The sequence below is a fragment of the Polypterus senegalus genome, chromosome 2 (assembly GCF_016835505.1).
Source record: "Polypterus senegalus isolate Bchr_013 chromosome 2, ASM1683550v1, whole genome shotgun sequence".
In the NCBI taxonomy this organism is placed as follows: Eukaryota; Metazoa; Chordata; class Cladistia; order Polypteriformes; family Polypteridae; genus Polypterus; species Polypterus senegalus.
The window spans coordinates 105,975,896-105,999,315 of record NC_053155.1 but is presented as its reverse complement, the minus strand read 5'-3'; the positions used below and the strand labels follow the sequence as shown (position 1 = coordinate 105,999,315).

At 37.5% G+C, this 23,420-nt stretch overlaps 1 protein-coding gene across 1 annotated transcript in view; it reads right to left on the bottom strand.

Moving 5' to 3' along the window:
* The window catches only part of nars2 (asparaginyl-tRNA synthetase 2, mitochondrial), a 105,334-nt gene that overhangs the window by 25,355 nt on the left and 56,559 nt on the right, over positions 1–23,420 (bottom strand). Inside the window, exons 7-11 of the mRNA XM_039744321.1 lie at positions 18,208–18,340; positions 13,405–13,503; positions 13,268–13,305; positions 13,120–13,186; positions 6,813–6,950 (exon numbers count right to left, since the gene is read on the bottom strand). Coding sequence (XP_039600255.1) covers positions 6,813–6,950; positions 13,120–13,186; positions 13,268–13,305; positions 13,405–13,503; positions 18,208–18,340 — 475 coding nt within the window. The remainder of the gene's footprint in view (positions 1–6,812; positions 6,951–13,119; positions 13,187–13,267; positions 13,306–13,404; positions 13,504–18,207; positions 18,341–23,420) is intronic.

Here is a 23,420-nt window from a genome sequence, read left to right as displayed (position 1 = left end):
ATATATATACAGTTATATATATATACATACTAGCAAAATACCCGCGCTTCGCAGCGGAGAAGTAGTGTGTTAAAGAAGTTATGAAAATGAAAAGCAAACATTTTAAAAATAACGTAAGATGATTGTTAATGTAATTGTTTTGTCATTGATATTGAGTGTTGTTGTCATATCTATCTATTTATATATATATATATATATTTATATATATCTGTATATATCTGTATATATATATATATATATATATATATATATATATATATATATATATAGCAAAATACCTACGATTGGCAGCGAGAAGTAAAAAGAAAAGGAAACATTTTAATAATAACGTAACATGATTGACAATGTAATTGTTTTGTCATTGTCATGAGTGTTGCTGGCATATATATATAAATATATATATATATATACATCTATACACATATATATACACAGTTATATATATATACATATACACACATACATATATACATACTGTATATACACATATACATATCTACATATATACTGTATATACACATTTATATATACAAATCTACATATATATATCCACATATATATATATATTAGGTGGGACTCGATTAAAAAATTAATCCAATTAATTAGAGGCTGTGTAAGAATTAATCTTGATTAATCGTATGTAATCGCACGTAAATTTGCCCGAAATCATAAATGTTTTTTTTTAATTTAAAAGTGTTTTAGTGGGCGACAGAATCAAATAATAGACATGTACATGAATATTGTAAACTGAAGCCGTTTTAATTTCTGAAAAAAAAAAGCCTTTAAACTGCATTTGAATTCAAAACAGAAACAAAAATATCATCCCTGGTTAAAATTGGGCAGACTTAAAAATAAAGTGGTAGTTTAAGTACTTTAAGTAGATTTTCAGAATAGTATTGTCTTTAAATAATAATAACCAAAATTTCAACATAAAGTGCAGTTTTCTTCTTAAAAAAATAAGTCAGAAACATAAAAGGTAATTTGACCAGCTTCACCTTTAAACTCTGAGTAATCTTAGCCAAAATTATTTTGTACATTAGGCTAAAACAGTGTGATCATTGAACATTTTGTAATTAGATGTAATTAGAATTACTAACGGTCACGGAAGTCCAATGATCCCCAGTAAGAGCCACAAAGTCTGCTTTCTGTAATGCATCTAATTTTGCTTGCTTTTCATTGTGCACAAAACCATGCTTTTATCAAGGCTTTCGGAAGTCGAAATGATCAGTCGTAGGAAGCGCTTTATTCCGACTCTAACATTTTGTAGCTGTGATGTGTGCATCAGTGTAATGGATGTACCAGGAAATGATGCATTGACAAAAGTTCCCGTTGCTTGGAATTGAAAGTGTGATTAAATGCGTTATTTTTAAGCGTTATGGAGTACATGCATCGAAGCTTCTCAGCTGTGCTTGTGCTAATAAAGGGAAACATTTTAAAAATAACGTAACATGATTCTGCGTTAACCTAATATTTTTTCATACGTCCCAAACCAAGGAGATGCGAAGGTAAAATGAATCAGTAGCGCATACATACTCAGTGCATCAACTCTCGGGAATCGAACCTCGAATGTCGGCATTAGAGGCGAAGACTCTACAATTGAGCCACAGCATGTGACTTGTCTATGCAAGAGTATGTACTGTAGATAGGGGTATATATATACATTTAAATATATACCCGCGTATCGCAGTGGAGAAGTAGAAGTTATGAAAAAGAAAAGGGAACATTTTAAAATAGCGTAACATGATTGTCAATATACAGTAATTGTTTTGTGAGTGTTATTGAATGTTGCTGTCATCAAGGATTTGATTATCATTATTTGTTTCAATCAGGGTCGTATTTATGCGATGTGTTGTGTTCAAGTTACATTCCGTGTTTGTCAATCGTTGTAAAGATGACAGGTTTCATTCATCGATTCGTTTCTTACTGCATCAATAAACAGCTCGTCTTTTTCTTTATCTGAGACCTGACACACTGCATGCACGGGTTTTTTTTACACTGTCTTCCTTTAGCGGGACATTGACTTTTTCCACCGTGTGCTTTGTTTCCACAGTAGCTGCATTTATGAATATGCTTATCAGACGCTTCATATTTTTGCTGCCTTTTCAACTGTGTAATTCGGTTTTGTTCAGCGCTTTTGGAACTGTTGCTTTTATCTGTGCACTGCGTCAGTTCACGTGAGCCACTCGGTGTACTTGCATCGAAGGTTCCCAGCTGTGCTGGTGCCATCTCGTGCTATGTCCATAGCTTTATTTAATGTTACCTTAGTCCTGGCACTTAAAACTTTCTCTCGCAGTTTCGCTAAGTTTGTGTCAAACACCACCGTGACCATCTCATCTTCCTCTCCATAAGCACAGTCCTTCACCCGTGAATATTTACCCGTGGCAGTTTGCTATTGGATTGCCGCTGACGGACGGCCTTCTATGGGCAGGCACTAAATTACAACGCCAGCGGCAGCCTGTCTATGAACTTAATTTAAAGTGTAGGTTTACATCGTGCTTTGTTTCCGAAGTAGCAGAACTCGCTTCTTATTGTTTCGCTGCCTTCTCAATTATATAATGCATGCTTTCTTGAGCGCTTTTGAGGTCTTCCTGGTTTTCTATGTACTGCGTGATTACGTGGGAGGCGTGATGATGTCACACGAAACTCCGCCCCCACGGCGTTGAAGCTCATCTCCATTACAGTAAATGTAGAAAAACTGCTTCCAGTTATGACCATTACGCGTAGAATTTCGATATAAAACCTGCCCAACTTTTGTAAGGAAGCTGTAAGGAATCAACCTGCCAAATTTCAGCCTTCCACCCACACGGGAAGTTGGAGAATTAGTGATGAGTCAGTGAGTGAGTGAGTGAGTCAGTGAGTGAGTGAGTGAGTGAGGGCTTTGCCTTTTATTAGTATAGATATCTTAATGTTAGGGCAAAAATTAATTGACAAGTGACTGTGGAAGGAGAACAATGAAACTATATTCTGAGAAGAAGAGGACTCCTATCAGTTCTAATATGAAAATAATCTGTTGGTGAAAATAAACCATATTAAAAGTGTTTCTTGAAAATATTGCAAATAAAATGGAAAAAAGTAACAACAACCTAGTCAGGTAGGCAAAGATAGGTCTGAAGTCTTTGCAAACAAACACCCTCAAAACAATGAAGGGAGAAAAAATTTAAAAATGTGAATAGAACAAAATATTTACAATTATTGTCTTTATTATGTTAAAATCTGAAATAAAACAAAGTACTTCTAAACTATCTCAGGGTTTTTCCAAAAACAATTTACCATTAACACTAAAAACATACCGTAGATCCCGGCATATAAGCCGACTCAGTATATTAGCCGACCACCTTCTCTACCTACTAAATTACATGTATTTGCCGATGACCGGTATTTAAGCCGACCCCCTTCTCCAAGCAAAATTTTCTAAATTTCCTTAAAAGTGTCTCTTCAGGTATATTTATCATGTTTATCAGCGAGAACTGGAGACTGCCAGCATTTTTTATGGAAACCAGGAAGTGATTGCGGAGAAGTTTGGTAAAATGAAACCTTTGTGTTGAAACTATATACGCAAATACAGTACATCGGCGGGTGGATTTCCGGAGACTCGTTATAAATTTGATCAACTTAAATACACAATACTGTGGACCCTTGACTTACGAACTTAATTCGTTCGCGAAGGCTAACCCATAATGCGTTCCGAACCTCCCACTGCAACACTTACTTAACCTTTTCATAATAAAAAAGGGTTGTATAATGTGCATAATTTACCAAAACACCAATAATTTTTTTAATGTGCTAACCAAAAAGTGCCTAGCCTACTTCAAGCTAGGAGCATGGCGGCGCACATGGTCGCAGAGGCTCAGGGCTCTCCTTTTCAGTGCACTTTTTTGTTGTTTTTGTACTTTTTTTTTTCCTTGTTTGTGCACGATTGGTTCGGCGAACATCCGCTACACCCGTCAGAACCTTATAGACATCGGTGTCCAGAGCCAGACATCTGTTTCGAGTGTTTTTCATCACACGCACAACATCCCAGACAACATAGCGGGCTCTCTGTGGATTGTTGTCGGGTCTAGGAGACGACACAGACGGAGGAGGGAAAGAAAGCAGAAGTGGGACCGCAGATCCGCCGTTATGCTAAGGCTAAAAAAACAACCATACAAGCCCTATAAAGAACTTTTTTTCTGCACTGAAGGAGCTGCTTTTAATCTCATTGTAGATGTGTATAGGGACAATAAAAGGCATTCTATTCTAGAAACAACAATTTCATACTGTACTCACCATTTAATTTGACATCTTTGGGCTGCAGGAAGGGAGGAGGAGGAGAATGAAACGGAAGGTGGTTATTGTTTAGAAGGAGCCTCCTTATGCAAATCTTTTCTCTGTAAAATTGTCGAGATGGTGGATTTCGACATGCTGTACATATTAGCAAGATCGGTCACATGAACAGCACTCTCATATTTCCACACAATTTCCATCTTCGTTTCGATTGTGATCGCTTTCTTTACCTTCTCTTCCTTCCTTAGCAATTATGTGTCTTGCTTGCATGGTCTTAATGAATTATATATATATATAGGTAAATCACTGCAATGACTGAAATTACATCCACAAGCACATGTATCTGGGCTCCGACTGACGCTACTAACGCTCTCAGTTGTTTGTTTACAATCGTGCAAGCGGATACACGTGACCGCATCCGGGTCGTAATAGCAAGATGTTGGTCGTAAATCAAAACAACAATTTTTATTTTAAACTTCCCGATAATTTATTATAAATTTTATTAATAAAATCAACTCAAACACTTTTTTGAATAAATTCTTTATTTAATTTAAAGTACCGGCATACAAAGTTACTTCTTCATCTGAAAGATGGCTCTGTGGTTTCGTCATCGGAAAAACCGCCATTGCGCTGGAAATCTTGAATCTGAAACGATACTCGTTGTATAAACTGACCCCCAAACTCCAAGCCAAAAATCTAGGACGAAATTCTCGGTTTATATAACGGGATCTACGGTAAGTACTGTATAAAATATGGAAAAATAATGACAGCTTTACAGATGTGTACTTTTGAAACAATGAGTAGAGAGATCACAGTATATTTACATAATGATCACAGGTTTAGTGATCAAATCTTTCTCTTAACTCACCATTTGTTTTCCTTTCACTCTGTGACACTCCATGCATCCATCTGGTAATTGGCATCTCTGTTCTTTCCGGTCATGCTTCAAATTCCAATTTTACTGGCCATGTTTCACTTTCATACATCATACTACTCCACAGTCAACTTTCATAAACTTTATTCTTTAATGTCACAGAGACTCCTTTAGAAGTCAGAATTGGGATAGCTCCTGAAATGACTTCCATGCACTGCTCTGTCTGCAACTTCATTTGCACTCAACAGGTTACCTACTGTACAGTAGTAGCAGAACTTAAATACTTACACCAAAACAACTCCATTCCCCATATCTAAATGTACAATTACTGCATCAATTTATGCACACCTTTCACACACTTTCCACAAACAAAAGTGTCACTTGCCAACTGCAGACTACCCTTCAAACAACTATATCTTTTATGGACCCATTTCCAAAAAACTAGGCTGAGTTTCTTGTAACACTTTTACCATACATGTTGCACAGGCTAGGCATTCACCTCTTCTATGCCTTCTGCCTCATTTATAAATTTCAGGAAAATAAACTTTACTTAGATCTAGATACACTATAGCCATTATATTTTCCAGTATGGTCATATTATTAGGAGGAATTCTCTTGCAGTGTTGAATAGTCACAGACTTAATAAATAAATACATATATTCATTCTTACATATTGTATGCATACAAGTCAGGAATAATTAAAAGATTGAGTAGTAAATCATTAAAATAGTCAAATAAGAATTTTAAATAATTTTAAGCACAATACACATGTATATTTAAAACTGAATATTCACAATAATAAACCTATTTTTTAATTTATTACATCCATTATAAAAAACATTTAAAAGTCCCATGAGACAAGGCAGTGAGACCTGCTGTACAGGTTTTTAAATGATCAACATGCAGCGCGACAAGCAGAACACGCAGCTCGGCAGCAGCAGCAAGCCAGCAGATGATCTGACCACATCTCCTTAACGTGCGTTTAACCCCCCCTTTCACAATGCGAGTGGCAGAGACATGAAATGGGGGGGATGAGGGGGTGGGCAAAGCCCCCTAGTCAATAATTAAATACATAGTCTTGGCTAAAGAAAACACAGACAACAGATTCAACTTTGAAACCCTTCCTTGATTCACAGGAGTGGATACCCTAATTCAAATGTTGTTTTACAACATGTGCAAAACAAAATGCCACCTGGTCTTCTAGAGTCATATAGCACAATCCCATTTGTTTTAAAATTTAAAACGCAATTTAAGGTTGCTGAGTTCTGTTAACTTAGTATTTAACTTGTCTTTTTTTTATTTTAAAACGAATCTCTTCGTTTTCTGGTCTCTGCTAGTAAAACTATATTAAGAAGATTTGAAGAAGTAAAATAATTAATTTTATACCAGAAACATTTTATTTTGAGACATCTGTATTGCTAAGAATTTTTTTCATTTTACATGTTCCAAATAAATAATTAAATTCAACAAATGAGATTAATATTTGAAGGTACTAATTCGCTTAACCAGGTATGAAAGTTATAGATAAGACAAGTAAATGTTGTAGACTCCATGAACATAAATGAAATGTACAAATGACACTAAGAAAGGTCTGTTTTTCCTCTTCTTGAAACAAACATCACAAGGTATCGAATTAAATTGATTAAACCTTTTCTTAAGCAAGCAAAACACTTACGGTATGATTAGGGTGGTCTTCATTATCTCTGGCATAGAACGGCTTCAGGTTATAAGGGTAGTTGGTAACAAACAGTGGAACATTTCCACAATGCTGAACTAGATACTTTTCATGTTCACTCTGAAGATCACTTCCCCACTAAAAGTAAACAATCAAGATTAAAGCAAGCAACAATAAATTAGCTGAATACAAATATACAACTGACAACTGCATATTTAAAACTATCGTTCATACAACTGAAGTGTAGATAGTGTATACTACAGTATAGATACTATAAGCAAAAAATCCCCAACACTCAGATTCCATTTCTTTTTATTGTAGCCACTTGAAATGAAGTATAAAACATTAACTTCAATGAACTGCCAACTGTAGTACATCATTCAATTAATAAGACTGAAGATAAAGCAACCGTAACAAAACTTTAAAGGTAATATTAGACTCTGTTTAATTCAGTTGTAATACAGCATTGCCTTAAATGATTCAGAGAGAAAAATAGACTAAAATATTTCAATAAGAAATTTATTTCAATAAATTGTCACAGGCGGCTGGGGGTGGAGCTCTGCCGTGATGCCCGAGAGGGAACCGGAGGAGAGCTGGTGCCTCCTCCCGACCACGAGGGGGCAACTGCCTTGGTTTTGTTGGTGGCCTAGGGTTAGGGGCTTGGAAGCCCAAACCTGTAGGGGGCCAAGGCCACTGCCAGGCGGCGCCCTGGTGCCTGAAGAAACCTGGAGCCCAGCACTTCCGCCACACCAGGAAGTGCTGGGGGGAAGAAGACAGGAGACACCCGGAGGGCTTAGCGGGTGCGCAGCTGGCACTTCCGCCACACTGGGGCGTGTCCGCGGAGGAATGCCAGGAAGCAGCTGGAGCCCATCCGGGGTGTGATAAAAGGGGCCGCCTCCCTGCATTCGAGGGCGGAAGTCGGGTGGAAGAGGATGGAGCTAGAGAGAGGATTGGAGGCGGCCTGAAGGACGGCATTAAAGGGATTGTGAAAGGCCCGGACTTTGGGGGGTCGGTGCTGGAGGCACTGGGTTTGTGCACTGACTTTTTGTAAATATTGTACATAATAAACGTGTGTTGGGTGGTCAAACGATGTCCGTCTGTCTGTGTCCAGGTCCCCTTCACATAAATGCATTTTAATATGCTTCAGCATACAAAGCATTACAACAAAAAATAAAAAAAATACTAGTTTTTCACAAGTGTAATGCATAGCCCAAAATGTCACTTTAAATTACACAGAAATAAAAAGCATATTGAGCTGTGAGCACCAATAGCCTATCCTGTCAGCTATACTGCTATACGTATTTTTAATAATGGAATCAGGATCTAGAGTGAAGTCAGGAAAAGCAAGCTAAAGTTGCAGCCAAGTGAGAAAGAATATGATAAATTAATCTTAGAACACTCTGACAAAAATTGAGGCAAGAGATGGAAGGGAGGACAATCGACAGCCACAACAATGCACGCAACTGGGCAAAAACAAGAGACATACCCAGTTTCAGTTTCTTGTTAAACGCATCCAGGTTTAAATTTAAAATCTGATATATAATGAAGTCCATGATAACATGGACCCAAACAAGGTTTTCGGAGCCTTTACAAGGGAAAAAAATACTTGCAACACCACAGAACATCCACCATAGTTGACGGTGGAGATTAAGTTCTTTTCTGTTTAGCAATCATTCTTTTTATCTCGAACTCACCTTGACTGTTTGTAGTCAAAAAGCTCAATTTTTGTTTAATCTGACCATAAAGCATGGTTCCAAACAAAGATCCAGTAGTGTTTAGCAGACTCCAGGCATTGATATTTTTAGGTAAATGACAGAAAAGGCTTTTATATGGCATGACTCCCAAATAATCTGTTAGCATGGAGATGGCATCTGATGGCAGTTATGGTGGCTTAGTGATCTCAAGATGCTACGTTTTCTGTATTTTCACAAACAGTGAGTTTCTATTGGCTCTAAGGTCACCACTGACTACTGATCTCTTAACTACAAGCCAGGAAAAAAGAGATGGATAACTTGGATGTTTTTCATAGCCAGAATCTAAACAGTACTAAAGCAACCCTATAGCTCCTGAAATCTTGCTTGGAAACCCAGACTGCTTACTCTCTGTAAGAATATAGTACTTTCACCATCTGCCGTTGCATAGTTCTCTATTTTCGTTCTAAAAATTTGTAGGGTAGGTTAGGTTCATTTGTGGCTCTAAATTGGAATGGTGTAAGCAAGTATAGGAATATATGTGAGTTTGCACTATAAAGGCAAGGCACTCATAGTTTTGGTAATTATCTTCTGCTAATTGCTACCAAGCTTGACCAAGAAACTTCAGTCTTTACATATTGTCACAGATGACTTCTGGAGGGGTACTTAAAAAAATATGGTTTTTGATTGCACTTGGTGAGTGCTGCACCTATTTCGAATATAAATTAATTTGGAAGAAGTGTGAATATCTCAAGAAATTTGTACGAATAGAGGTTCCTGTTACATAAAAACACCCTTCAGCCTCTGTACTGAGAATTGGTACCAAGTCAATCTGGTTCTCCATAACCATAAATTGGATAAGGCAAGTTCAAAAAATGAATGGATGTAATTTTCCAGAAGGTTTCAAAAGCAGCATACAGTACATTTAATACTTAAAACAATTTCACAATTTGCGAATCTAAAGTTACAGACTTCATTATGTGACATATGTCTGTTTGTGCTCTCTAAAAAATAGGTAATGTGTAAAGCCTGCATATATTTAGGAAAATCTACACATGCCCAAAAAAAAAATGTACACACACAAATACATATATTATGTATACAGTAAACCCCCGCAAAAACGCAGTTCAGGGTTCGCGGCCTCAGTCGTTCGCGGATTTTTCCTTAGAACTTAACTAATAATTGTTAGTGGAAACCGCAAATATCCTCCACAGTTTTTTATGTTTTTTTTCGTAGCAATACTGCACTTTAGACAGAAAAGGAAGCAACCGTAGAGAAAAACGTGGCTTGGGATGGTTAAAGTAGCAAATCCGAGAGCGTTGTACTCTACTAGAATTTGAAACTTTAACTCCCAGCAGTGGCTCTGATTGGTCTTCTGCTGAGGGTGCAGGGGCTGTTGGGGTCAAAGGCGGCTTTTAAAAAGGGGGCCTGTGACCAAAAGAAAAAAAAAGTTTTTGTAATTTGTGTTTACAGTTCCTGTCTCTCTGCCTGCTTTCTGCTGGGTTACCTGTGCTTATTCGTTTGGTCCAGGATCGTTTCGTGGTTAGGGTTTGGATTGTCTGCTGTCTGCCTGTGTACATGAGGACTGTAAGGGCTCATTTATACTTCACGCTCAGAACGCGTACGCGCCCGCATCATGGCTGCCAAGCGTTCCCAGCATTCATTTCACGCGTCCTCTGAGCAGGTCCTCAGAAATTAACGCGACCCGTGCGCAAGTTGCAGTACCAGCAAAAGTCGGGCGCAGTGTGCTAAAAGTCGGAACGTGACGTCAGAGTCTCTGTTTACTATCTACATGTCACAGCAAGCCTCTATGGAGATCCTTCGGGGATTGATGTGCGCACTTTGCTGTTTAAAGAGTGGCTCAAATAAAGCGCTATACATCATGTAGCTGATGTGAAGTTGCAAAAAAAAAAAAAAAAATAGATGGCACAAAAGATGCTATGTGAGACTTTTAAAATGTATCGTGTCATTTATATATGTCTTTTTTACTTCTTAATTTTTGCAACTTAACAACAGCAACATAATGTATAGTGTTATATTTGAGCCACTGAGAAAAAAATAAAGGACACGGTGAAAACGTGTATTTTGTGATTAAAGTGGAAATTTCGGCTTTAATCTCGAAATGTCCACTTTAACCTCGTAGTTTACTTTATCATTAAAGCAGACGGTCATAAACCGTCATCCCAGTTTTAATCGCTCTGAGCTTCTTGGACCTGACAGCAGGTAAAGTAAAACAATAAAAAATAGATGGCACAAAAGATGGTATGTGAGACTTTTAAAATGTATCGTGTCATTACGATCGGGAATATGCGACGCTTGAATATAAAAGCACCACAAATGCATCTGTATTTCGGCATTTTGCTACAGCAGCGGAAAGCAGCAATAGATCGCCAAACAGAACAAATTAAATGTATGATATTCCAACTCTCTGCACATTTAGAATCTTTAGATTTATACTTGATATCACTTTCATGATGAAATGCATTAAAATGTGTATGTTACATTTTACATATAATTTCGTTTAAATAATGAATACTGTTAATAAATACACACATGGGGGAATAATTACACACAGGGGGTGTCACGGTGGCGGAGCGATAGCACTGCTGTCTCGCAGGGAGTTATGTTGCTGGTATTTCCTGCTTGTATTCCACACTGTGCTCCGGTTTCCTTCCAAAGATATGCAGATTTGGGGATTTGGTGCCGCTAAAATGATGCTAGTGTATGTGTGTGCTTGTATTCACCTTGTGATGAGCTGAGGCCCCGTCAAAGGACTGTTTCTCACTCGTGCCCAATGCTTCCTGGAATGGACACATACATCCCTGGATTTATGGATTTAATCAATAAACATACTTTTCAGAGATATTGTGGTAAGGTGTCATCAGAATTTAATAGGTGTTTTAGGCAATTCACAACACAGAGAAGCCGAACATGTTCTCACCGCGATAATATCTCGCACTGCCACCTGGTGGATTCCTCCAGATTTATGTAAAGTACACGCGCAAGTATAAACACTACAACACTTGCGTAGCAGGAGCATCCGCTGCAGCATGCGTCGTGTGAAGTATAACTCCGGCCTTATGTAAGTAGATTCATTGCTATCCTGCAAAGAAAGAAGCGCTTCTAAACCCGTCCACCTGTCTTCACCATTTCAGGAACTACCAGTAGGACTATCTTTACATTCCCATTCAACGTGCGGATCTCTGGACTATCTATTTTCATCATTACATTTCATCCGTTGACGTTTTTAACGGACTTTACTGTGTGTGTTTTGTTGGTGCTTTGATGTATTTAATGTATAATCGCCATAAAGGGAACAGGGGTGGTATAGTTGTTTTCATTACATTCTTTATTTGCTGTTTGATACTAGTTTGCTTTTTTTTTGTCTCTGTTTGTGAGTGCGTGTGGGTTGGGTCAAGGCTGGATGAGTCCCTGGAATCTCCACCACAAATAAATAAATCACCGTCATTTTGACAGTGTGAATCTTAGCGGCACCAGACTGCTACAGCGTTATTCATTTCTCCTTGCTGCTGATTGACTGCTGACCTGTGACGCATCTCCACCTGAGTGTTCTCATATTTTCCATTTTGCTCTTCTTAATCCTTAAACCGCCACAACCGGCTATAGTCGTTTCCCAGTGCCATTTGCCAGAACGTAGGAGCCAAGTATATTCGGCGACGTATATTCATTGAACGCTGCAACGAGCTATTGTCGGTTCCCAGTGCAATTTACCAGGACGCCGGAGCTGATCAGTCAGTGCCGTACATTCGTTGAGCAGCAAGCTAATGACTGCTGCCGCCCCCTGCAGCACTGCAGCCTCACTGTCTCTGGGATTGAGCCGCTGCACTAGACTAGCCTGCAATCATCAGCGTTTACCTCTGTGTGCTTGCATGCAGCCAGTGCGAGCGTAGTTGGCTCAGTGATTTACTGAATTTCATCAATGGCATCAGTTGCACCTTGTACATATTGTTCCAGTAGTTTTTTAAATAGTTTTTACAGTTCATTGGCAGTGTGTAAAATGATCAATGTTGCAGTAATTGTGATGCTCTTTCCATGAAAAAAAGTTTTCCATTAAAATTTCACTTTTTCTTTGTGAATTGTGATGTTTACTTAAAAAGTACAGCAATAAAGTATTTCGTGTCCAGGGATGCATTAAACCCCAAGTGTGTGACAGTTTAAGGGTTATAACCCTAAGATGCTGTTGAAACGCCCTGCACCTTCTAAGGCTTCTGGCAATGAAAACACGCTTGAATTACAGTACATACAGAGGTAACATCAGTATTTTAAATTTTAGCACTGCGGGCGACATGTCAGTACAGTACTGTACAGTGTACAGGTTTACCTTTACATGCTTTTTTTAGGTAATGTATTAAGCTGAGGTTGAAATGAAATTAAAGTGTTTTGGGGGCATAATTAGGGTTTAAACTATAAAAATAGGCATTTTTTTTTAACCACATCCATAATTCGCATTGTATCACAATTCGCGGGTGCTCTAGGAACGTAACCCCCGCAAATTTTCGGGGTGTACTGTATAAACCGTATATATGGTTAGCAAACAAAGGTGTTCTTTTCTTTGGTGATAAATAACTGTAAATAGATCCATAAAACATACTTACCTCTGGTTTGAAAGCAAAAGAATGAGAACAGGATTTCAAAATATGTACTGCCTCTGTATAAGTAATTCTACAAAAAAAGCAAAACATAAAATTGAGATTTGTGTAACTGACAAAGATTTTGCTTAGGATGTTTAAAGTCAGTACTTACACTTTAAAGTCATTCTGTAGCATTCTGTCTAACTTCTCCTTTAAAATTAAACCAAAAACAAGATTATTACTAACTCATATTACTCTCATTACATAAAAAAAATAAATAAATAAAAAGCAATGAAGTATTTTCCCCACCTTGTGTCCAGGAGAAACATGTTTGTGAAAAAGTGCTACATCCTCAGGACACTGGGACAGGACACTATCAGTAACAGTTTTGAAGAGAGACTGCATAACCTAAAACCAGACAACATTTTGTGAAATTGCCATTCATCCATTATCAAACACATTTAATCTCTTTCAAAATCAGGGGGACAATTGCTCATCCTGGCAGCATGGCTGTAATGTAAGAACTAACCTTGGATGGGACATAATCTGTATAAAGCATGACGTGAAACAAACTATCTAGAGAAATTTACTACTGTACGTCAAACTGTGCATTGTGAATACTGCTATGGTTTTATGGTACACCAGGCCTGTTAAGAAAGCAGATTTAACAGAGGTATAAGCATCCAGCTGCACAAAACTCCCACTTGCATTCCAAACTAAATGACTGACCTCCACCTTGTGTCAGGATCTGAATCGACTTCATCTGATAACTAAGGTGTAAATCAGAGTTGCGCTAAAATCTCTCCAAAAGCCCCTCTGCAAGCTTCTTGTGCTAGAAGTCACAAAACTGAGTCAAGGAAGGACAAAAACCTATAATTCATGGGGTGATAACTAAGATGAAAAGAAGAACCCACCATTAGAAGTTACTGATTTTGTAACTGGAAGTGACTTTAATCCAATCAGGAGAAAGTTCAACTATCCTTTAAAACCACATGTACCCCACCTTTCCAGGTGGAAGAAGACTCTCTCTCTGGGATATTTACTGGAAACTCTCTGAACTCTCCATTGTGAACTCTCCAAAATGACTGAAAACATCTAAATCCTGATCTCAAACTAAAAGCTATGAGGCTATTACTTAGCTGAAGCCAATAAACCTTTCTATTTGTGGTCCTGAAAGCCAAGATCCTGCCTGCCAAAGTAAGTACTGAGCCCTATCTGCTTAGGAGTAGGCACTACTTCAAGAAGGGAACTTCAGGATCTAAACTGTTTAGCCATAATTAGTGATGCCTTTTTCCTATGAAGTGGCAAAAGACAGTAGAAGGCAACATGAGGAAGAAGCAGCACTGCATTGACAAGGATCATGCAGCAAAGAGAAAGGGTGCACTGGAACCAAGTGCAACAACAAAGCAACAATTTCAAACAACACTGGACATCATCCATAAAGATCTGGTATCACAAATATATATATATATATATATATATATATATATATATATATATATATATATACAGTATGCAGTTATGACATTTCTATACTTCTTATGTTCATCATATTGATAAACATATCATTATTTTTATCAGTTACCTTGATACAAGTCTAAAGGCCAAAGATCCATTTTCTACAACAGAGAAAGGTAAGGTAAAGAAAGTAGGAGCCTTGACAAATTATTAGATTAATACCACAATATTATGGCATCTTCCTAAGTGGCTATTATTAATCAGCAAAATTTCTACACTACAATTTTGCCAAAACACATTAAATGAATATATACAATTTCCTGCAATAAAATAACAACAGCTGTTTTTCTTCTTCCTGTGTGTTCAAAAAACCTATACCTTTGTGCATTCTTCAAGTAGTTGCCTTTCTGTCTTTTAAATGTAATATAGACTTGTAATATATGTATATATGTGTAATATATGTAATATATGAGAATTAAATAAGAAGATAACTTTCACAAATGAGAAGGAATCCCAAATTTGTCCATCACACCTTTCTGGTTAGGTAACTGCTAAATTGTCCCAATATCCCATCCAGAATTTTAAAACCTCATCAAGGTTTCTGCTTCAACAGCATTCCTCAATATTATTTCTTCAAGGTTCTCAGGATTATTTATGTGAAGTAGTGTATCCGGGCTTCATTTTTAAACACACTCCTCTTTAACTTCCACTGGTGCCCTCCACTACATGACTCACTAGTTAATGAAAAGAATTCTGAAAGATCAATTCCATGAACACTTTTGAGAATTTGTTCTGAATTAGGCCTGCACATAGCCTTTTCTGTACAAAACTAAACAAGAAACCTGTATTTCAATTCTTTATTGTCATGTGTACAAGTACAAGTACAATGAAATGCTTGCTTGCATGTGCCCCTACAGACAGTGAACACAGACAAAAAAAAACACACACACAATAAATAAATAAATATAAATAAGTAAATAAATAAAACCAGAATCCTAGGAATAAATAGAGACGGCCGCAGAAGTGTATGTGCAGGTAGCAGTGGAGGTGACACAAGGTTACTGATTGTTCATGAGACTGATTGCATTTGGGTAGAAACTGTTCCTGAACCTGGAGGTGCGCATCTGAATGGACTTTAGTCACTTCCCAGATGGGAAGAGGGTGAAAAGTGACAGTGGCTGGGTTCCCGCCTGATACGGTTCACTTTCCTGAGACAGCGTGTAGTGTGGATGTCATGGATTGCAGGGAGCTGTGTGCCCGTGATCTGCTGTGCTATGTTCACCACACGCTGCAGAGCTCTGAGGTCCTGAACTGAGCAGTTGCTGTACCAGGATGTGATGCATCCTATCAGGATAGATTCCACAGTACACCTGTAGAATCTGCACAAGGTTGTGGGGGACATCCGGGCTTTACTCAGTCTCCTGAAGAAGTAGAGGCATTGTTGGGCTTTCTTGACTACTGCTGCAGTGTGACTTGACCATTTAAGGTCATCAGTGAGGGTGACTCCAAGGAACCTAAAGCTGCTGACCTGCTCCACAGTCTCACCTCGGATGTAGATGGAGCTGTGCTCTGTTGCCTGTTTGTGGAAATCCACAATCATCTCCTTAGTTTTGCTAACGTTGAGGGGGAGGTTGTTGTCCTGACACCATTCTGCCAGGAGTCTGACCTCCTCCCTGTAGGCTGTCTCATCGTCCTCGCTGATCAGATCTATTACAGTGGTATAGTCAGCAAACTTGAGGATGGTGTTAGAGCTGTACTTAGCTACACAATCATGAGTGTAGAGGGAGTAAAGCAGGGGGCTCAGCACGCTGCCCTGTGGGGTGCCAATGTTGATGGTGATGATGGAGGAGGTTTTTCCACCTATATGCACTTGCTGAGGTCTGCCAGTGAGGAAGTCCAATACCCAGTTGCACAGTGAAGAGCTAAGCCCCAGATCCAGGAGTTTATATATGAGCACGACACAGCCTAGGATGTACTTGGTTGCTCCTTACTGCACAACTGTTAAAGCTGGAATGTCTTTTTTTTGTACTTCAATTAGAATGCATATGGCAAAATATTAAAGCAAAGGTTTTATAACATTAAGCACATTTTTACAATTTACATATTTTGACTAAACCACAGACAGATCTTATGCCACAAAAAGGGAGAATTAAGAGAATGCTAATGTAGTAGAGTGTCTAGTTTCATTTAACATTATTTCATGGGCCTTACAGTTCTCATTTTTAAAAAACAATACTTAAAAAACACTTTCAGTTTCTACTGATTTTATGTCTCAGTGTTTTAATTATTATCTAAATGTATATTGCAAAGCAATTACAGATGATGTAATATGATTACACTAAAACAATAAAATATTACTAGCAATGTTGTTTTTGCATATTAGAAAAGCGTATAGGAAAAAAAGGATTTTTAAGCTTATCCCAGTAAGGCAGCATCATCTTGTTTTTAATAACAGAGATATTTATATTTAGTTCCAGGTATGCAGATCTACAATGTGTAAGTATTCATTGCAAACAGTTTCTTAACTAGGGAACAATCCTGTAGATTCATCCTGTACAATATCTGCAAGAACGGACCATATCTAACACATCATGCAGCACAACTCCTGGTCCATGCCCTGGTTTTGTCACAGCTGGACTACTGAAACTCTCTGCTGGCACGAGAATCAACATGTGTCACCAAGCTACAGCATGCCTGGTGTTCAACCTGGCACATGTCACTTCTCTCTTCACATAATTACACTATCTTTCTATAGTGGGACATATTAAGTTTGAATCCTTGATGCTTGCCTACAGATTAGTCAGTGGGTCTACAAGTATACTGTATATAAGGAGACACTTGTTAGATCCTATGCTCATTCTTGACCACACAGATCTGCTGATGAATGGCATCCGTTGATGCCACCTGTGTGTGGTATCAAATCTAATCCTGACTCATTTCATGTGTAGCTCCTGGCTGGTGGAATGAGTTGCTCATCTCCATTCGAAACTCTGACTCCCTCAGTATGTTTAAAAAGCTTTTGAGGACTCTCTTATTTGATGAAGTTCTGTCTAGGTTATAGCTGTTAGGTTTTGTAAATAAAGAAATTGTATCTAGTTTATATTTTGTTTTGAACTTTTTACTTGCAGAAATCAATTTTGTTCCCTTGTTTCATAACACATTTTTCTAAAGAATCCACAGACTGATGTTACTCGATTACGTTGATCTCTTTTCTAAATCGATTTGGATAAAAGTGTTTGCTAAGCAAATAAATGTAAATGTGAACATAAAAAGAAAGTTCTGTACAAAACAGAATATGTATTGCTAATGTCTTTATACTGCTTGTGTGTAAACCTTATACTTTGCATTTTTTAAACAAATTACATTTAAAAGGCCTATCAATTTTTTAATAATACAGTAATTTGCAAATCATGTTGCATTGGGTAAAGAATTGCAAAATATTTTGTTTACTGTTCACTGGAAAGCCTCCATGAAGTTCTTGGGAGTAAAATTCAAATTGTGCTCAAGATATTTCATGAAAATCATTCCATACATGCTGCATTACATTCAGAGTATATATAAACAACAATTATAATAAAAAGATAAAAACTGATTTTCAAAATAAAACTTTACTAAAGACTAGAAACCAGAAGCGACTGTTTGTGAAAGCCATACCTTCATTACATCTTCCAGTCCCTCAGTGAAGGACATTTCTGCTTCCACCATGTAAAACTCTGCAAGATGTCTTCTGCTTTGAGAATTCTCAGCCCGAAATGTGGGTCCAAATGTGTATACCTGAGAGAATGCCCTTAAAATCAAATAAAAGATGTTAAAGTTTTAAGGATAATAATCATCATTTGATTGCAACAATCATACTTTCAAACTAAGTACTCCATAATATGTGAAAATTTCTATAGGCTTTAAAAAAGCTAAATGATGCAAGGCCAAAATAATAAAGTTTTAAGAACGAATTCCCCCTTTTAAGGGGCTGATAGGCAGTAGTCCCATGAAGGAGCAATTGGTCTTCTACCTCTTAAATACGATTAGTTTTTCATTTTTGTGCAGTTCAATCATTGGTGCATCATTATTAAGTAATTGTACATACAATACAATGTAGATTAATGCCCTAAAACATACATTCTAAGAAAAAGGAACAAAAGTGTGAAATAAAGTATAGACTGGTGAGCCCAGGGGGCCACCTGAACTATTTTCAGTATTAAGTGATGTGCCAGTGTTCCAGCAAAATTGGGCCTGAAGGGAAATTTAGAATTTTGCTTTGCAAAAAGAATCACTAATCAATGCCACTTTTGGACCAGTGGAGTTCACGCAACTGATCATGGAAGAAAGGCAATTCCAATGTGGGGACTACAGTTCCCATCATTTCCTTAAGCAGAAGGAGTGAGCTGCGGCGGACGATTTGAATAGCACCCATAAAGTTAATTAAATAGGAGTACTGGCAAAATCTGATGTCATCAAAGGTAGTAGCTACTGTGTCCCCCGCACTTGGGATAAATATTTCATTGCCTCCGTGGATTACAGACTTATTTTACAGTATGTCTTTTTGTTTCATTGTGGACTATGTTTAGACACTTTTCCCCTGTTTATTATAATCTGAACCATGTTCTGAGAAATGTATGGGTCCAAAAGGGATTTATGCATTGCTGCCAAAATCTTAGAAAGCAATTCTCCATTCTTTCTGTCATCCCCCCAAAAAAAAACTTTAAAAAGTCCAAATCACTTTTTTTTAAATGAATTTCACCAATGCAAAATGGCAACTTATTCGAAAGGAAATTCAGCTGTTTAACTTACAATAACCTAATGTGTCGCTATATTTGACATAATCAACAAAGCAAGATTTGGGTTGCAAGTTGGTGATGGTCAAGCATGTATTTCATTTTACTGTGTACACCACATGTGGTAATAAGTTTGAAATGAACCGATTACACTACATTTATTTATCAATGAATAGCCTTGGTTTTAAAAAAAATCAAATAAAATTAGCAATAACAACCAATAATCAGTGATAACAGCTTTTTTGAAGTAAAATAGAGTAAATAAAAAAAATAACAAAAAGGAGCAGTATATGGTGATTTCAGTTTTTTTTATTATTATTATTTCCCTTTTCAAGTCCTGCTATTCTGACTTTTTGAATAGAGAGGTAGCCAGAAACTGTGTTTTGTGTTGTTGCCTAACTTATTTAGTCTGCCTTCATTACCTTTTCTGTACTTTATTCAATTTGTAATACTCATTTATTTTAGAATATTGAATGTTTTTTTAAAGGAAAGTTAAATAAAAAAATATTTACAAACACACACTTAAATGCAATAAAGTATTAAAAAAATAAAAAGCGTTATGTAGAAAAATAAATTACAATGATCCTCTTCTCCTTGCTATCTTATAGCAGACCCCAAAATGAGGTTTAAACGGCACACGTAGATTTTTCCTTACTTATAAAAAGACAGTCAGACACAAAGGATCAGCTCATTGTCTCCACTGTCATCATCACTATCACCATCAGTTTAACAGCTATTTTCCTGTTTTACCCAGGTTAGCTGGTTGCCCCTAAATATTTCCCCTACAATTTTTATGGTCCTGAGCATCCTTTGAGATGATTTCATATCATTCAACACTACCTCTAATCACAACTGTTTCAGCCACCCTCATCACCTGCACCAATTGATGAACAAAATATCATCCTTAGCTTTTGCTATACATGCGTAAACCACTTCATTATACTTCCCCTCAGCAGAATGCCTCTCTCTCCATACCAAGTCTTTCATTTAATTCAGCATTCATCTTCCTCTTACTCTGTTCATTCAAGGTATTCTTCATATTCCATTGGACATGTCTCACTCCCGAAGAGCACACTACTCCTCACACAACTTTCTTAAACGTTTCCCTTTAATACCAGAAATACAGCTTTAGAAGACATAATGGTAACAGATTCTGAAACCTCACCACCACCACCACTGTGCCTGCACCTCTGTCTGTACTCAATATATCACTTAAGAAGCATAGTCTTACTTTATATAAAACAATTCTATTGCCAATATCTAAATTTATACTTACAATACTGCATCAGCTTTTTACACCCCCTCACAAACATTCTACAAATAAAAGTCATACTCACTGCTGCAGGGTATCTATCACAGCACTATATCTTTTAAATACTCCCTTCTGAATACCCATATATTGAATTAAGTTTCTCCAAATAACTTTACTGCACACATTCCATGACCATGCACTCACCTCTTCCATGCCTCATCTCTCTTTGCCTCCAACAATGACGTCTATCTGTTCTGCATTTACCTCAAAGTTGTCTTGCTATCTTCTCCCTCAATTCTGTTTCACTTTTTGTCATCAATACAACATCTTCAGTGTACAGAGTAATAAGAAACTAGACAATCAGACCTCCTAAAGATTTACAGGTGGTGGTCATAAAATTAGAATATCATGACAAAGTTGATTTATTTTAGTAATTACATTCAAAAAGTGAAACTTGTATATTAGATTCATTCATTACACACAGACTGATGTATTTCAAATGTTTATTTCTTTTAATTTTGATGAAGTGTTTTGAGACCCAAATTCGGTATCTTGGAAAATTAGAATATCAATTAAGACCAATGCAAAAAAAGGATTTTTAGAAATGTTGGCCAACTGAAAGGTATGAACATGAAAAGTATGAGCATGTACAGCACTCAATATTTAGTTGGGGCTCCTTTGGCCTGAATTACTGCAGCAATGCGGCGTGGCATGGAGTCAATCAGTCTGTGGCACTGCTCAGGTGTTATGAGAGCCTGATAGTTGCTCTGATAGTGGCCTTCAGCTCTTCTGAATTGTGGGGTCTGGCGAATTGCATCTTCCTCTTCACAATACCCCATAGATTTTCTATGGGGTTAAGGTCAGGCGAATTTGCTGGCCAATCAAGAACAGGGACACCATGGTCCTTAAACCAGGTACTGGTAGCTTTGGCACTGTGTGCAGGTGCCAGGTCCTGTTGGAAAATGAAATCTACATCTTCATAAAGTTCATCAGCAGCAGGAAGCATGAAGTGCACTAAAACTTCCTGGTAGACTGCTGCGTTGACCTTGGACCTCAGAAAACACAATGGACCAGCACCAGCAGATGACATGGCACCCCAAACCATCACTGACTGTGGAAACTTTACACTGGACCTCAAGCAACGTGGATTCTTGGTCTCTCCTCTCTTCCTCCACACTCTGGGACCTTGATTTCCAAAGGAAATGCAAAATTTACTTTCATCAGAGAACATAACTCAGCAGCAGTACAGTCCTTTTTGTCTTTAGACCAGGCGAGACGCTTCTGATGCTGTCTCTTGTTCAAGAGTGGCTTGACACAAGGAATGCGACAGCTGAAACCCATGTCTTGCATACGTCTCTGCGTGGTGGTCCTTGAAGCACTGATTCCAGCTGCAGTCCACTCTTTGTGAATCTCCCCCACAGTTTTGAATGGGTTTTGTTTCACAATCCTCTCCAGGGTGCGGTTATCCCTATTGCTTGTACACTTTTTTCTACCACATCCTTGTCCTTCCTTTCGCCTCTCTATTAATGTGCTTGGACACAGAGCTCTGTGAACAGCCAGCCTCTTTAGCAATGACCTTTTGTGTCTTGCCCTCCTTGTGCAAGGTGTCAGTGGTCGTCTTTTGGACAACTGTCAAGTCAGCAGTCTTCCCCATGATTGTGTAGCCTACAGAACTAGACTGAGAGACCATTTAAAGGCTTTTGCAGGTGTTTTGAGTTAATTAGCTGATTAGAGTGTGGCACCAGGTGTCTTCAATATTGAACCTTTTCACAATATTCTAATTTTCCGAGATACTGAATTTGGGTCTTTCATTAGTTGTCAGTTATAATCATCAAAATTAAAGAAATAAACATTTGAAATACATCAATCTGTGTGTAATGAATGAATCTAATATGCAAGTTTCACTTTTTGAATGTAATTACTAAAATAAATCAACTTTGTCATGATATTCTAATTTTATGACCAGCACCTGTATACTGCTAATCTGCACTCTTCTCTTGCAACTACAATTCAAACTTTCAGAGAGTAACAGGCACAATTATAAATGCTGCCCTCTAATTTAGATGAGATAATGGCAAAGCTTTTGTGGTACTGACAGATTTTTCTGAATCATCAGAAATTAATTACTTTCTGCATTTTGAGTAAAACTTTATCCAACCATCCATTCATTATGCATCTGTAACAATGCATAGTTAGTGTGCAAACATCGTTTAAAATAATATACTGTACATTTGTTTTACCAATGGTAATTTAAAATTCATTTAGTAATGTGTTTGAGTATACTAATAATTGTATTGTTTTCACTAATTGCAAAAATGTTGCTGGGCAGCATTTATAATTTGCTTGGGTAAATTATGTTTTCGTCATTTTAGTTCAATATCTACATCTACTTAATTATTTTGAAGAGTATCCCTCTTAATTCAACATCAACATAATAAAGAGCATTAATGAATTGTGAGCCCTTTCTATGTAACTGACTATGCAGTCAGTACATTCATTGTGCTCTACATGTAGACAATGCTATTTAAAAATATAAGTACAATAGGATCATACGTACTGTATGTATAGTGGAGGGACAAAATGGGCAATGTTAAATAGTTTGAATTAATCAATATAATGGGACTAAGACATGTAGGCACAGTTTTACCAGGAACAGTAAACTTGATATGAAAGTGTCACCACCCTAAAATAACACCCAGCCAAAAGTGGGTTGTGGTTAGTAAGATAGTGCTTAATGCTATTATGCTAGGTAACCTTTCTTGTGCATTGCTGAAATGATAAAGATACTTGCCCAGACAGATAAGAAAGTTATGAAGCACAGTAAACATGATAAAATAATGACA